At 41.1% G+C, this 16,325-nt stretch overlaps 1 protein-coding gene across 1 annotated transcript in view; it reads left to right on the forward strand.

The window, feature by feature from the left end:
• ASB7 (ankyrin repeat and SOCS box containing 7) overlaps positions 1–16,325 on the forward strand; it is a 49,497-nt gene that overhangs the window by 25,409 nt on the left and 7,763 nt on the right. Inside the window, exon 5 of the mRNA XM_025392253.1 lies at positions 1,892–2,497. Within this exon, the coding sequence (XP_025248038.1) occupies positions 1,892–2,497 (606 nt within the window). The remainder of the gene's footprint in view (positions 1–1,891; positions 2,498–16,325) is intronic.

A 16,325-nucleotide genomic window follows, 5' to 3' on the forward strand; every position in this document is an offset into this window, starting at 1 on the left:
CATCAAAACGTACATAGAACCTAAAAGAGACCTGAAATGGAAACCAAAGATGCAAGTGCAGTGTTTTGTAACATAATTTTAATTTTACCGTCAAATAGAACGAGTATAGGATGCAAATAAGGATGTTGGCTGGCTCCTTTAAAAGCACCACTGGTGGCTGAAAGGTGGGAGAAGTGAAAGAAGGTATTCTTAAATTTCACTTGCAGATTAAGAGGGAATGTCTGCAAGCAATTGACTGGCCAGGTATAGATTAGAAATGACCTTTGGCAAGATTTTTTGTTTCATTTGAATGGGAGAGCATCTTGTAGATTTCACGCCTGATTTCAAACTTTTGGTGAGCGATGCACCTGAAACAGGCTTGAGTAACTTGAGGGCTCAGCAGTATCTGTCCAACATAAACATTAGTAGCTCATGCTCATGCCTTACCAGCAGATGGCAGCAAAATGCTGTGTTAAAATGTTCTTGCCCTATTTATTTAAGTCATATAGTAAACAGGTACTGTATATTTTTCTTTCAGTTAAGACCAAGGTAGATATGATGCTCTTATTTCCTCTAAATAGATACAACTAATACTACCATTGTGTACTGTCACTTTACAATAAATATTTTTAGAAATCTACATGATATGGCTTACCTAAAAAAATCTTATTTGGTATAGGTTTTGTTAGCAACTGCTTCACCGAAGTACTCTCCACAGTGTTATTTTACATACAGTTTTCTGCCTCGTAGATTTTTCTAAGAGAACCATTTATCATAATATGTTCTAGACCTAAATAACATTTATTAAATAATACATGAGTTTTTACTCACCTGTGGAGGCTGTGTGTGTTGTGTGTGTGTATGTATGTGTGTGTGTGTGTGTGAAACATTAATTATTTTTTTTTCTTTTGTTAACAAGCCAAAAATTAAGGGTGACTTTTACAAGAAGAGAGCATTTTTATCCTGGATAGTTAAGTCTGATCAATTTGTCTTTTGCACGGAATTGCTGGCTTCCAGGAGGTGCCCTGCATAACCAGTCCTTGTCCCTCTTCTGCCCCCAGCCAGAGATGCCATGGGGTGAACACCATCAAGAACCAACCTTTGGCTTAATGAAATATCTGAGGCCAGTGACAAAAGTCTGTGACTTGAGTCACATAGCAGATAAATTATTATAGTTGTTTTTTCTTCTGCAGAGATCAATTAGGAGAGGTTTTTGGAACTGTTTTAGAAAATAATATTTACACAATGCTGAGGTTATTCACATAATGCATTGCTTAATTCTTATAAACTCTAAAGTTCATATAAAACTAGGAATTCAGAATAGACTTCTATCTTTTGAAAAAACAATTTATCAAGATTACTTGACACATATCTGAAATGCTTTGGAATTTTTATAGACCACAGAAAAACTTTTTTCTTATTACTTAATATACCCTAAAACAACACAGTGTGCCAGACCATAGTACATCCGTAATTTAGAGCAGCAGATGTTGCTACACATGCTTCTCTTTAAGACCAAGAAGAAGCACAAGAGAAAATAAAACAAAAAGTTCAAAACAGAAGAGCAACGTGAAACAGTGCAGAGATGAAGGAGTTGAGTAGCCAAACGCAGTTGGTTAAATTAGCAAAGACAGGGGATGTGGTGATCTGTACTCCGTGTTTTTTGTGTGTATCATTTTAAACACTTTGTCTTTCTCCTTTCATTAACCCAGACGTGATAACATTCTACAAAATTTATTTTCCATTAAAACTAGACTTGAATTAAACTGAGGAAAAAAGTACTTCATATTCATTACAGTGGTTGGTTGCTTCACATTTTATATGAGAATTGGCCACAGTTTGCTGTGCCATGGTAATGTTTGTTGTTTTGTCTTAGAGTCTGCTAATACTTTCATTTTGGTTTTAACTCCAGCTGATCCCACAGTTAAAGACTTAATCGGAGGCTTCACAGCTCTTCATTATGCAGCCATGCATGGCCGGGCCCGTATTGCACGCTTGATGTTAGAATCTGAATACAGGAGCGACATCATTAATGCAAAAAGCAATGACGGCTGGACTCCCCTCCACGTGGCTGCCCACTACGGCAGGGACTCATTTGTCCGGCTTCTCCTGGAGTTCAAGGCTGAGGTTGACCCACTCAGTGATAAAGGTACCACACCGCTTCAGCTCGCCATTATCCGAGAGAGGTCAAGCTGTGTGAAAATCCTCCTGGACCACAATGCCAACATCGACATTCAGAATGGTTTCCTGTTGCGATACGCCGTGATCAAAAGCAATCACTCTTATTGCCGAATGTTCCTTCAGAGAGGGGCAGACACAAACTTGGGTCGCTTAGAAGACGGACAGACTCCTTTACACTTATCTGCCCTTAGGGATGATGTGCTCTGTGCACGGATGTTATATAATTATGGAGCAGACACGAACACACGGAACTATGAAGGACAGACCCCATTGGCTGTTTCAATAAGTATTTCTGGAAGTAGTCGACCATGTTTGGATTTCTTACAAGAAGTCACAAGTATGTAATATAATTATTACTTTATTGCATTTTTAAAAAATTTGCATCTTCTGAGGAGCTTAATGTGTTTTTGCAACTTAAGATGACTAGATATTAATCATTCCTATAACCACTGCTTGGTAAGCGATGCCTCATTCTTCTGAAATAAAAAAATAACTTTGAATCACAAGATTTCATAAAAATTCAATTGTGTTTCTAAATGTAATAGGGGTAGACAGTAAGAGTGAGGGAAGGAATGGAGAGAAGGACAGAGAGGAGAATTTCTTTAAATAAACAAAGATCTGTGTTAGAACAAGGCAATTCCTGTTGGTCATAAGGATAATCTTACCTGGCTTCCATGGACTTCAAGTTGAGGAGTTAGAGGGAGAATTTTGGATTTTAGATTCCTTAGCTGTGAAAATATCCTAGAATTTGTGCTTTATTGCTAAGTTGTTCACGTTTTAGTTGTGGCTTTTCTGCTTCATGAGAACCCACATGAAATGGAACAGTGGTACTGTTTCTTTAGGGATACTGCTAGTGGAAGTTAAGGATGCTAGAAATTGTTGTAAGAAAATATTTGCTAGCAGTGGGAAGTTTGGCATCACTGTCCCTGGACCACATGGCTTCCATTGTATTTGAACAATTTTTGTGTGGGTGCTTTTTTTTAAAGCCTTGAAGTGTCTGACCCACTTTCTGTAGTAATACATGCGTCCTAGTTGTTTCTGTGATGGGGTATCAGTTCGTGTGGACTTAGCCATCCTCTCTTGTCAAGCTTACATGTGACCAGTTGATTGTGTGTCTCATGCTTAATGTCCAACATGAAGCTGAAATCTGTAAACAAAATTGATTTTGCTGTCTGCTGAACTTTTTAATGAATTCCTTTTTCCTCACTGGTTTTGAACCTTTGATCATGATGATAGAAGAAGACATATTAATATCCTGGGTACCAGCTACTAGAGGACAAAGGCTTTACTTGACTTGCTTGTAAATAACCCACTCTACCCCTTAGAACCGACCTTTGGAGTACAAACTTGCTTTATGAAGAAACAAAATGTAACTTGAATTTTGCAGATTCATGGAAGAAAAGATGAAATTATTATCACTAATGTATTCAGACTAAAGCATAAGAAGAAATCACACTACTTTGTGTACTCAGTGCTGGCTAGTACCAGTTTCTGTAATGTTGGAAATGGTCTCTCATTACTGTCCAGTATAGTAGCCACTGGTCCCATGTGGCTGTTGAGCACCTATTAATGTGACCATTGCCACTGAGGAATTGAAATTTTATTCTATTGCGATTTAAGTTTAAATGGCCACAAGTGCCTGGTGACTCCTTTGTTGGTCCACACAGATCTGCCTGCCTTGGGAGAGGTATTTGGGGCTGACTGGTGGGCGTTCCATTGCAGAAAGCTTCTGAGACACACACAAGTAGCCAAAGATGGGAGATGTGATATCTGCAGTGCTGCAGTTCCTGGTTGCCTTGTTGTTGTTGTTCTTTTAACTTCTACATTAGAGACTTAGTTATCATGAGTGTGGCTACCCTTAGGAAGGCATGTTATATACTCACCTAAATGCCTCAGCCCCCTTTTTTTAAAATACTTTGTTCAGCGGTTAATGGCATAGACTAGAGCTAGACTGCAAGAGTTTGAGCCCTAACTCTATCACATGTTAGCTGTGACCTTGAGCAGATCACCTAATCTCTCTGTGCCTTAGTGTCCTCACCTTCAAATTAAGATAATATAGGCTTGTTATGAGAATTAAATGAGTTAATATTTATAATGCACTTAACATTTAACACGTTCCAGGTGCTGTTCTTTGTCATTGTTTTTCAAGATAAAGTGTGTAACTAATAAAGTGAGGGTGGATTAACAGCGAGGACTGGCTTGCTACCAACAGAGCAAATCTTTAGATTCATATTCAACTCAAGCCTCCCAGTTTCAACCGTATATACAACTGTTTAGAGTCTGTACGTGGAGCCACGCAGCCAGGTGGCTGAAAGGAGCCGCTGGGCAGGAAAAGCATGTGGGCAGCCGCCCTGTGTCCCTGAGCCCTTAGAGCTGCCCCCAGCAGTGCTGTTGCACAGCAGGAATGTTGAGTTAAAGGCTCACGTGCACTTTAAAATTTGAGCAGATAGAAACATCAGTGGGGACTGCCTCTGTCTGTGCTTAGGTTCTCCACTGCACGAGGAGCAGAGCTGTGCACCTAGGAGGTCCTCAGTAAGTCCAGGCAGTCTGGCTGACTCTGTACAACGAGGGGTGGGGACTGAGGAAGCACAGACTGCTTTCCTGAGTGCAGGGCCCTCTGTCTGTTAAGGCTGCAGTTGTCCTTTGTCTTCAGGTGCCTCAACATAATTTAGTATTTCTTGACTCTCCAGTGATGTTTCCTGCCAAAAGCAAATTGGTGTTTCTGCTTCACCTGTGTGTTCTTTGGCTCTAAATAGGTTTTCTTTTCCTAGTGAACAATGTGGGCCAGAAGGAGCAACTGTGGCTGATGCTCTGGACTGAGCTTTCTTATGAAAAGCAGCTCGAAAGAAGGTTGGTTAGTTTAGGGAGCACTAAATCAAAGCTGAGAGCTTCTTCTAGCCCGTGTGCTCTAAGCACTGCAGCCCCGGGCATCATGCTGTTGGCTTATGATTGGAGATCGCAGACTGCCAAGGCATAAGGACAGCAGAGGGGCCACATGGTGGTCTTCATTCAGGGACATTTTACTCTTCATCACACTGTTTTGACTAAAAACAAGATTATTTACATTGGAAGAGACCAAAAAAATTATAATACCAGAATTTAAAAACTACTCTGGCCTTTTGGAAAAATTGCCATAAAAACTCTAATATATAGTGCAAACAAAAACAAAAACAAAACAGAGTGCACTCGTGGCTTGGTAATAAAGTAGCATCTGCTGGTGACTTGTTGATGCTGAGTAGGGGGAGAGGCCAGGAAGAGCTGCTGTTGCTGTTCCCTTCAGCCAGCCCGCTGTCTAGCATTCAGACCTCAGAACCTCCCCCTTCCAGGATGGCAGGAGCACAGCAGGGCCCATCCATGGAGGAGCCTCTTCTCTGTGCCCGGGAATGATAAACACAGTTAAGAGGAGCCAAAGCACCTGCCTGAATAATGAGCATCACTTGTGGAAGGAAAGCTGTGTCCTGCTTAGTTGGCAGTGTTTATGAGAAGCCAGTTTTTAGTTTTTTACTTGTAGTCAAAAAAAAAAAAAAAAGAAAGAAATGAATAAATTAAAGAGAGAATAGTGAAGGTGTGACCAGTGTCAAGTAGAAATGGTAGTGACGGCCAGGCGCAGTAATCCTAGCACTTTGGGAGGCCGAGGCGGGCGGAGCACCTGAGGTCAGGAGTTTGAGACTAGCCTGGCCAACGTGGTGAAACCCCGTCTCTACTAAAAATACAAAAATTAGCTGGGCATGGTGGCACATACCTGTAATCCCAGCTACTTGGGAGGCTGAGGCAGGAGAATCACTTGAACCCAGGAGGTGGAGGTTGCAGTGAGCCGAGATTGTGCTACTGCACTCCAGCCTGGGTAACAAGAGTGAAACTCTCTCAAGAAAAAAAAGAAAGAGACAGAGACAGAGACAGAGAGAGAGAGAGGAAGGAAAGAAGGAAGGAGGGAGGGAGGGAGGGAGGAAAAGGAAAAGGAAAGGAAGAAGAAAGAAAGGAAGAAAAAAAAGAAAAGAAAGAGAAATAAATGGTGATGAGGACAGACAGCAGTGGCCATTCTAGAGGTAAATAGCCCCTTGTACCTGGGCCAGGACTAGGTTGAGGCAAGTGACGTGGCCAGGGCACAAAACTTAGGAGGCCCTCATTCTCAGGCTCGTGCACACAAAGTGGAATAATGTGTACATAATGTTTGCACACACACCACTCCAGAACTAAGAGGATCCCAGAGGCTCTGACATGTGGGTATTGGTTACAGTTCTTCAGCCTCAGGTGAAGAGCAGAAGGTTGTGGGAATGTTTGCCCCATTCAAAAGAGAAACTTGGTGGTTATGCACAAGAAAAGGGTGACACGAGAAAATGTTGTTAAACAGGTACAGTACTATAACGTCGTGAAAAGATCGTTCCTCAGTAAAGCTTGAGGAGTAAATAATAATCACCCACCCTGAAGAATCAGATAGTGAGTTAGTGATTTTTTTTTCTTCTTGCTCACAATGTAAACTCCTATAGTCAATGTATGGACCAAGGAGTTATTCAGAATATGAAATCTTTTAGAAAGAGATTCCATGAGAAAGCTGAACCTGAGGCAGTGACTAGCAAGAACATTTAATCGTACATATATTCACATATACACACATATAAAAACGAGGCTTTAATGATTGGCACAACTGGAATTTTGTTCAAAGAGAAGTAGGAGAGAACGTATGTTTTTGGGGAAAACCCCACCTCAGAATGCTTAAGCACAAATTATAGACCTGGCAAGGTAAGTACTGTTCTCACTCTAAAGCTACTTCTTTAGGTGAAAGGAAAGGATTCAAAAGAAAAGAGAAAGGGCCAGGTGCAGTGGCTGACACTTGTAATCCCAGCACTTTGGGAGGCCAAAGCAGGTAGATCACTTGAGGCCAGGAGTTAGAGACCAGCCTGTCCAACATGGTGAAACCCCATCTCCACTAAAAGCACAAAAATTGGCTGGGTGTGGTGGCATGCACCTATTGTCCCAGGTACTCATGAGGCTGAGGCAGAAGAATCTGGACCCGGGAGGCTGCAGTTGCAGTGAGCTGCAATCATGCCATTGCACTCCAGCCTGGGTGACAGAGTGAGACTCCATCTCAAAAAAAAAAAAAAAAAAAAAAAGAAAGAAATAGTAGCTGCAGTTCCTTGTGCAAATGGTATGGAAATTGGAGGAAACTTTTCAGTAACACAGTCCAGTGAAAGTTGAGACAGCAGTAAACAGGATGGCTCCCTCCTGGAGAAGGCCACTGGAAAGGAGGCGGTGTCTGATTGGCTAGATTATTTGCAGAAAAGATGCCATACTGTGCTTTCTACCTAGGAATTCCTTTCACTGTGAGGCTTTTTACCCTTTATGTAGGGGGGAAAGGTTCGAAAGGCAAAGCGGAGTCAAAGGTTTGTTTGCCCCAGCAGACAAGGTACAGTGCTGTTGGAGGGGTCACCTTGTCACTCCTTTTCCCCTCTGCCAGTGACATCCACAGTGACATCTCTACTGTGTTGAGAATTTCACCTCCTCAGAGCTACTGCTTATTAAGGCATGAAGACAGTCAAGATTTTACAATTACCATTTAATAATTTCATTAATGTTAATAATTATGGTTATTTTAAATTCCCTGACTGGTAATTCCAACACCTGTGTCATATTTAAGTCTGGTTCTGATGGTTATTTTGTCTCTCCAGACTGTGTTTTTTTTTTCGTGCCTCTTAGCATGTTTTGTGATTTTTTTACTGAAGCTAGACATGGTGGGTAACAGAAACTGAGGTAAACAGTCCTTTGACGTGAGGCTTTTTGTTAATCTGACTATGAATTGGGCTGTGCGTCATGTTTGTTGCAGCTGTGGGTGCCAGAGGGTTCCAGTCCCTGCAGTGCCCTTGTTTTTGTCCCGTGTCTTGGCTTTGGGCTTCCCCAAGCACCCTCATTGGAGAGAGGGTGCATCCTGCAGCTTTCTTGGCTTTCATCCTATGTCACACGTTGGAGCCCCATTGGTGCAGTTGTAAGGTGTGGGAAGGGCCAGTGGTCTGCAGTCTTCTGATTCACTCTCAGTCTTTCAGTGGACCTGTGTCTCTAGGCTGCGTCTTCACATGTTTCTTCTTGTGTAGCTTTTCCAGCCCCATAAGTGAGACAGGAGGCCAGAGGGGACTGGACTCAGGAATGCCCTTTCCTCATGGCTCTGAGACAAGGCTCTGAGAAAGTCTTCCCCACCTCCGGGGTGCGGGCCTTTATCGTGGAGAAGGTTCTGGGTGCATTTCACAAGGGTTACTCTTCACCTTTTCATGCTGGAGCCATAAGAGGGTCTTTACTGGCTCTTTACCTTGAGGACTTGGTGGGGTTCCTGGGATTAGAGCTCACAACCAAGTGGGAGGCTTCATAAGACCGGCTGCCACTCTCAGACTAGTCAATTCACAGTCTAGCCATTCGTCAAAATTACCATTTCAGTGTTCCTACCAGTTTATGGCTTCAATGACTTCGGCTGCAGGTGCACAGATCTCAGCCATGGCTCTGAATTTGTTTCCTCTCCAGATTTTGTGGTGGAGGTTTGCCCCACAGCTTCAGTTTTCTGATAGATCCATGAAAAGTCATTGACTTCGAGTTTGTTCAGGTTTTTTGTCTTGTAAGGATGGGCGTCATGATTTCCAAGCTCTTTACATGTTGGAACTAAAACTGGAAATCTATTTAGTTTTATCATTTTTATTTAAAATAGGAAAAACATATACTCTGTCCATTGTCCTTTGAGCTGGTTAATGGTTTGCCCACTGGGATCAGGTGTCTCCCGTACATCATCCCAAAGATCTCGCCACTGTGCCTGTGCCAGAGGCACTGTTGAATCAGTAGGATGGGACGGTAGAGCAGCTAATGGGCTTCTGATCTAGTGTCTGACTCGCCTTAGAAACTTGGACAAGATGTTTAACACTCCCCCCACCCCACTGGCATCAGTTTCCTTCTCTGAAAAACAGAGGAATTGGAACATAGTCCCCAAATCCCTCCCTTTTAAAATTTCTTGCCACTAACTACTCTTAAAGGCTATGATTTTCTGCTGCTTATGATTGAAAACGAAACAAAAATGGTTTTTCTTTTTTAAATTTATGTTAGAATGTTTTTCAGTGTGGACTTTATAGCCGGGGCTCCTCAAGATTGTTTTAGGTGCCTATGAGATCAAAACGAATTTCCTAACAATACTAAGATGTGATTTGCCTTTTTCACTGTGATGACATTTGTGTTGATGGTGTACAAGCAGTGGCAGGTGAAACTGCTGGCATGTTAGCATGAATCGAGACAGTGGCCCCAGCCGGTACTGGTCATTGTTCACTGCCAGACACTCTGAGGAAAAAAGATTCCAATTCCACTTAAGAAGGTCTGTGATGAAGCGGTAAAATTAATTTTATTAAATCTTGTCCCTGCGAATACTTTTTAAATTTTCTGTGGGATGGAAATGGCAAGTATTCTTACTGCATACCAAAGTGCAGTGATTTGATTGAGGAAAAGCAACTTCAATTTGTTTGAGCTGAACTGGCAGCTTTTTCATGAAACACCATTTTTACTTGAGAGAGTAACAACTAAACTCTAGCCATTTAGTCTTGGGTATTTGGCAGACATTTTCTTGAAAATGAGTAAAATTCACTTGTCACTTTAAGGAAAACAACTGACAGGACTTATGGCCAGTCATAAAATTTGAACTTTGCAAATGAGGATTTGAGAAAACTTATATTTGCTGCTGTGAGATTCCTAGTATCTAGAGACTTCTTTAATCAATGAAGATATTAACAAAGTTATTTTTTGATCTTATATAGTGGAACAAGTTAACATTTGGAAGATCCACATAACCCAATGAACCTTGTTTTCCAAATGACTAATGCATAATGTGACAACAATCACACATGGATAAATGATCCATTTCAAGTGCGAGTTGAACCAGTGGATTTTAATGTAACAGAGTATGAAAGTTCATCAATTTGGTACCAGATTTCATATTGTAACTAACCATTAAGAAACGCCCACTTGTCTAGTTTTGATGGAGTATCAGAGAAGATCCACAGTTACTTGAAAAAAAATTATTTAAAAATTCCTTCCTTTTCCAACTACGTGTCTGAGTGAGGCTGGATTTTCTTCAGGTGCTCCAGTCAAGACAGCGTGTTGTAGCAGATGAAATGCAGAAGCAGATCTCTGACTGCGGCTGCCTTCTGTGAAGCCAGACATTAAAAGAGATTTGCAGAAAACTGTAAGAAGTGCTGTTCTCACAAAAATCCCTTTTGGTTTGGAAAGCAGCTCTTATTTTTACATAAAAATATTTCAATTGATGATGGATTTTTAAATGAATTGGATATTTAAAAAATTTCTCAATTTCTAAAATGGTAAATGTAGGTAAGTATAACTGACATAAAGATTCTTTGCGCTTCTCCAATTTTAAAAGTGCAAGGGGGTCCTAAAACTAAAAGACTGAGACCTAGTGATATACATTCCCTACAATCAGATTTTTAGGGTGTCCTGTTAGCCTAGTGTTTCAGAATTTGATGAATCTCTAATGTATTTCTGTTTAAAGTTAAAATCTGTGGATAATACGAGATGTATTACATTATTGCTTGCCGTTTACTATCATATTTACTATGTAGGCTCTGCAGAGATCTGTGATTTCCTGAAATTTGTTTATGAAACTGGCTGGCTAGTTCAAAGGTAGTGTCCACAGTCAGTTACAGATCAGATCCCTCATTCTACTCTTTCCTCCGCTCTCAAGACTGCACTTGACTAGTCTTAAAGAAAAAGAAAAATTGTGGTCTACCAGATACTGTGGAGTCAAGTGGATTCATGATTCAAATCAGTTTGGAAGACAAGTACCTTGGATCCTAGGTCCAGGTTTCAGAGGTTCACTGTGCACAGTAACATATCAAAGGGGCCGGAAGTCCTTGAATAAATAAAGCATTTATTTGTTCACTAGTGTGAACAACTTACTTTCACATCTTACTTTTACACTGTAGCATCTTTTTAATTATTATTAAGTTCTGGGATACACATGTAGAACGTGCAGGTTTGTTGCATAGGTATACATGTGCCATGGTGGTTTACTGCACCTGTCAACCCATCATCTAGGTTTTAAGACCCGCATGCATTAGGTGTTTGTCCTAACGCTCTCCCTCCCTTTGCCCCCCCACCCTCCGACAGGCCCTGGTGTATGATGTTCCCTCCCTATGTCCATGTGGTCTCATTGTTAAACTCTCACTTATGAGTGAGAACAGAGCATCTTCTATTCCTGTGGCAGGCTCTGGTCTAGGTGATTCTTAAGTCAGAGAATATGCTAGTTTGGTATTTACTATCCATAGGAGGCTGAGCTGAGTAAGTGAGCTGTTTGTAGTAGACACTGTTCACAGACTGGAAGCCACCAGCAGTATGCTTTGGTGGTGTATAACAGGGAGGGCTGGGCTGTGTTTTGATTTGTATGTTTTAAGGAGTTAACTGGCATGTATTTCTACAAGAAAAAGATCAGGTAGATGGGAATTGAGTTGTATAAACGGTTTTGCAGAAGACAGTCTGTCAAGTACTTAAAGTAATTGCTTTCTGGAACATTAAATACAGATATTTGAAAATACTATTTTATAAATATCACAGTAACCTGAAATATTTTTGTTTAAATTTTAGCAATAGTCAAGTACTGTGTTCTAGCTGTAGAAGTAAACTTTGAAGACAGCATTTCCAACTTTAAAATAACTTAAATAAGGCATAATAAAAATCACGACTCCTCCTTTTTTTTTAATTTTGACAAAGCAAAATTTAGGCTTCGGCTTTCTCAGGTTAAACCCCATACAGCAATAAGTATATGAGCAGCTGATCACACAAAATGCCTCTAAAACAAGTGCCTTCCCCTCCTGTGTTCCTTTTGAATGCTACTTTGATATTTTTGTAGGATGGTTTATCCAAAGCAGTGTCGTATAGTACAACTCTTTGGAGAAGTAATTTGCGTAATACATTTTAACCAGGGGCATTTTTGATTATTGATTTATAATTATATCATAGTCTTACTAGGTTTTTCAGTCCCAGTTACTAAGAATCGCTTTTAGAAATAAATAGTAACACAATTTTTAGTCAGATTGCATCACATTTTAAGGTTCTTTGATACAAAAATATCCTGCCATTTATAGTATTTGTATTACTTTATATTTTTAATGTAGACATCTAGAGATTTGTTGTCATTTGACTTAGTGCAAATGGAAAATATAATTCAGAGCTCATTTACCTATGGAAAAAATCTAGCAATAGAAAAATATCATAAGCCTGATGTTGTATGCATTAGGATTCTATTGAAGAGAATACCATAATTGTTATTTTAAGGAGAGCTGGAAACTGCCTTTGTCCTACAAAGTAAGATTTGTTTAGCACATTTCATACTAGGTCCCTGTGAAGGGAATTCAGATGCAAAAGGAATAAAATGTATTTATGGTAGGATTTTTTTTTCTCTTTTTCTTTTTTCTTTTTTTTTTTCGGAGACAGAGTCTCACTTGTCGCCCATGCTGGAGTACAGTGGTGTGATCTCAGCTGACTGCACCCTCCACCTACAAGGCTCATGCAATTCTCCTGCCTCAGCTTCCTGAGTAGTTGGGACTACAGGCACGTGCCACCATACCCAGCTAATTTTTGCATTTTTAGTAGAGATGGAGTTTCGCCGTGTTGGTCAGGCTGGTCTCAAACTCCTGACCTCAGGTGATCTGCCCACCTTAGCCTCTCAAAGTGCTGTGATTACAGGCGTAAGCCACCATGCCCAGCCTATGGTAGGATTTTAAAATGGGAAGCTGAAATAAAACAAAGAGATATTGGACGACCATCCCAGATGTTGACCTAAGATGGAGAGAGTCTGGAAGGACCAGGTCAGGTGTGTAGAGCAATCCAGAGGACGCAAATCTTTCACTTATTCCTTTGTGCCTCCCCTCCACGTCCAATTTCTACCGCTCTCCACCCGAAAGAACAACTTTGGAACTTTTTTTGGCCTTCATTTTGCTCACTTTGGGTATTTAAAAATATTTTTCCTCTCTACCTTTATGAATCCAGATATTTTTAAACAAATAAGTTGATCCTATCATAAAAACGGTAATGGCGATGTCACAGGGAGGTGATTTAGGCTATTTAATTTTCTAAATTATGCCGCTGGCCCTGGTTTTGTAATTTATACTAGACCCTTCAAAAGCTGATTTCCTATTTTATACCAGCCCAATTATTACTAATGATGGGCTTCTTTATAAAATGGAAAGACTAATAACTCTTTGAACTATTATGTAATTCCATTGTAGTTCATTAGTAGTTTTTTCTGCATCCCCTAAAGGGTTTCTCGTTCTTTAAATTATGCTCTGTTGTGAGATGTCTTCCAGTTTTCCCCTGTTATGATCCCATGGACAGGGAAGTTGTTCTTTAACGGGAGGAATTAATTTTCTAAGATGCCTAGTAAATGGTGTGCACATTTGTGTTGATTTTTCTTCTTTCATTCTCTTTATTCTCTTTCTCTGCCTCCTCTTCTTCTGCCACTGCCGTTCTCTTCCCTTGGCCCTTTAATCTCTGGGATAGTGCATTGTTGAATACACATAGCATTAATAGATGCTCAGTAAATACTTTTAAGCGATCAGTTGACAAAAAAATAAGTACTACTCTTTCAGTCATAATCTTCTATTCCTAAAATGCCATTTCTGAAAAAAATAGCTCCTTAGACAGTCTTAGAAATGACAGTACTTACCATGAGCAGTCATTATTCCTAAAATTTAGCTCACTCTTCACTCAGCAATACTGGTACATGGCAGGATGAGTTCATACCTGTACACTCGTAGAGAACAGTGTAATGATATCCCTCACTTCATCTCTGCACATCTTTTTATACAGGTAAAAGCCCTCACATCTCTGCCTGATTCAAGTCAGGCAGGGATTTCTAGAATATGATTTATATCAATTTGCCCAGGACTGTTTCCCACTAATGGGTTTCCAGTTGCTCCTTTACTGTTAAACTGTCACCTAGTTTTCTTACTGTCCTGACACCAGGAAGATGGAGACTGCAGCTTCCAAAGAGGGCCCTCTACTTTTTTGGTAACCAGAGCAGACATCCTTACAAATATTTAAAAATGTATTTACCTGGTACTTACTGTGTGCTTGGCACTATTGTAAGCACTTTACCAAAATTAACTTTTTTAATGCTTGTAAAACCTTTGAGGTGAGTGTGATTATTATGAGAAAACAGGCAGGAAGCTAAGGAGCCCAAGATCACACAGATTGTAAGTGGTGGTGGGGCCAGGAGCCAAATCCAGGCAGCCTGGCTCCAAAGTTGATGCTTTTAACCACTATGATATGCCTCTATCATTAAAGGAAATTCTGCAGACAGGAGTTACACATGGTCAAGAAACCTTTAAAAGGTCAGATTCTTCCAACAACACACGTTTTAAGGAGAAGAAAAATTAGTCTAGAGCATTTCAACATATTGACTAGAGCATTTCAACATATTCAGGCCTAAGAATGTGTGTTTTTCCCTGGAAAAGGCTTACGCAGAGATAACTTGTGAAGATGGTAGCATTTCTGTCGGTGCTTCCCTTGAATTAAAGTTATTGTCTCATTTTTGCCCTCTTGCATCTTATCATAGATAATGAAGAAAAGCCAGTGATACTTACAGTATTCTGCCTGAGGAATTTACTTAAATAGACCATTAGGTCATAGGACATTTCCTGTTTACCACATTTCCCCAGGTGACAGTGTTGCCAGACTTTGCACTATTACATACATACAAGGCTTCCCTGTCTTCCAGCTTCTAGTAACATTCAAAAAACTTTTTTATACAGCCCCAACCAAGAGGCTTCTTAAAGCCCTTCTGGCTTCCTTGTAACACTCACCTCAAAGCCCTCCCACTGCCTGGTGCCAAGGGCAAATCCCCACTTTCAGGTGCCAGAGTCTCACTCGGTTATCTAATGCTGCAGAACTTTAGTGGCTTAAAACAACAAGAGTCATTTGTTTTACTTCCCCGCTCCACACATTATTTTCTGGAGCAATTTGACTGGGGCCTCTCTGTTTTGAAAATGGCTCACTCTTGCGGCCAGGCGCAGTGGCTTACGTCTGTAATCCCAGCACCTTGGGAGGCCGAGGCAGGCAGATCACCTGAGGTCAGGAGTTTGAGACCAGCCTGACCAACATGGTGAAACCCTGTCTCTATTAAATATACAAAAATTAGCCAGGCGTGGTGGTGCATGCCTGCAGTCCCAGCTGCCTGGGAGGCTGAGGCAGGAGAATTGCTTAAACCCTGGAGGTGGAGGTTACAGTGAGCAGAGATTGTGCCACTGCACTCCAGGCTGGGTGAAGGAGTGAGACTGGCTAAAAAACAAATAAACAAAAGGCTGGCTCAGGTGGCTGGCGAGTTGGTGCTGGCAGTTGTCTGGGAGCTCAGCCAGGATTATTGGTCAGTGACCTCAGTTCCCTTGTGTAGGCTGCCAGGGCATCTTCGTGGAATGGTGGCTGTGCTGCAGTAGTAAATTGTCCCAAGAGTCTGGCAGAAGCTGCATCACCTTTTATGACTTAGCCTTGGAAGTTACATAACAACTGTATCACCATTATCACAGACCCACCCAGTTTCAAGAAGAGGGAACATAGACCTCATCTCTTAATGATAGGAGTGTCCAGCCTCATTGTGGAAGGGCATGAGAGATAGGAGGTAATGTGGTCATCTTTGGAGAGAAGTCTGTCACAAAACAAATCCATGTCAACAGATCCCCCATTCCGTAACCTTTTGTCTCAGTCCCTTCTTTTTTTTATTTTTTGAGGCAGAGTCTCACTCTTGCCCAGGCTGGAGTGCAGTGGCACGATCTTGGCTCACTGCAACCTCTGCCTCCCGGGTTTAAGTGATTCTCCTGCCTCAGCCTTCTGAGTAGCTGGGACTACAGGTGCCACCACCATGCCTGGCTAATTTTTGTGTGTGTGTGTGTGTTTAGTAGAGACAGAGTTTCACCATGTTGGCCAGGATGGTCTCAATCTCCTGACCTTGTGATCTGCCCACTTCAGCCTTCCAAAGTGCTGGGATTACAGGCGTGAGCCACCGCGCCCAGCCAGCCCCTTCTTTTTTACTTTAGCTAAGCAAATTCTAGTAATTTAGTTTTTACCATTTTTTTGCATGATGTTTTCATTTAAGTATGCCTGTATACACATATGTAAACTCGTTCCTCGTCTGTTTTTGC

This window comes from Theropithecus gelada, chromosome 7b (genome assembly GCF_003255815.1).
Source record: "Theropithecus gelada isolate Dixy chromosome 7b, Tgel_1.0, whole genome shotgun sequence".
Classification (NCBI taxonomy): domain Eukaryota; kingdom Metazoa; phylum Chordata; class Mammalia; order Primates; family Cercopithecidae; genus Theropithecus; species Theropithecus gelada.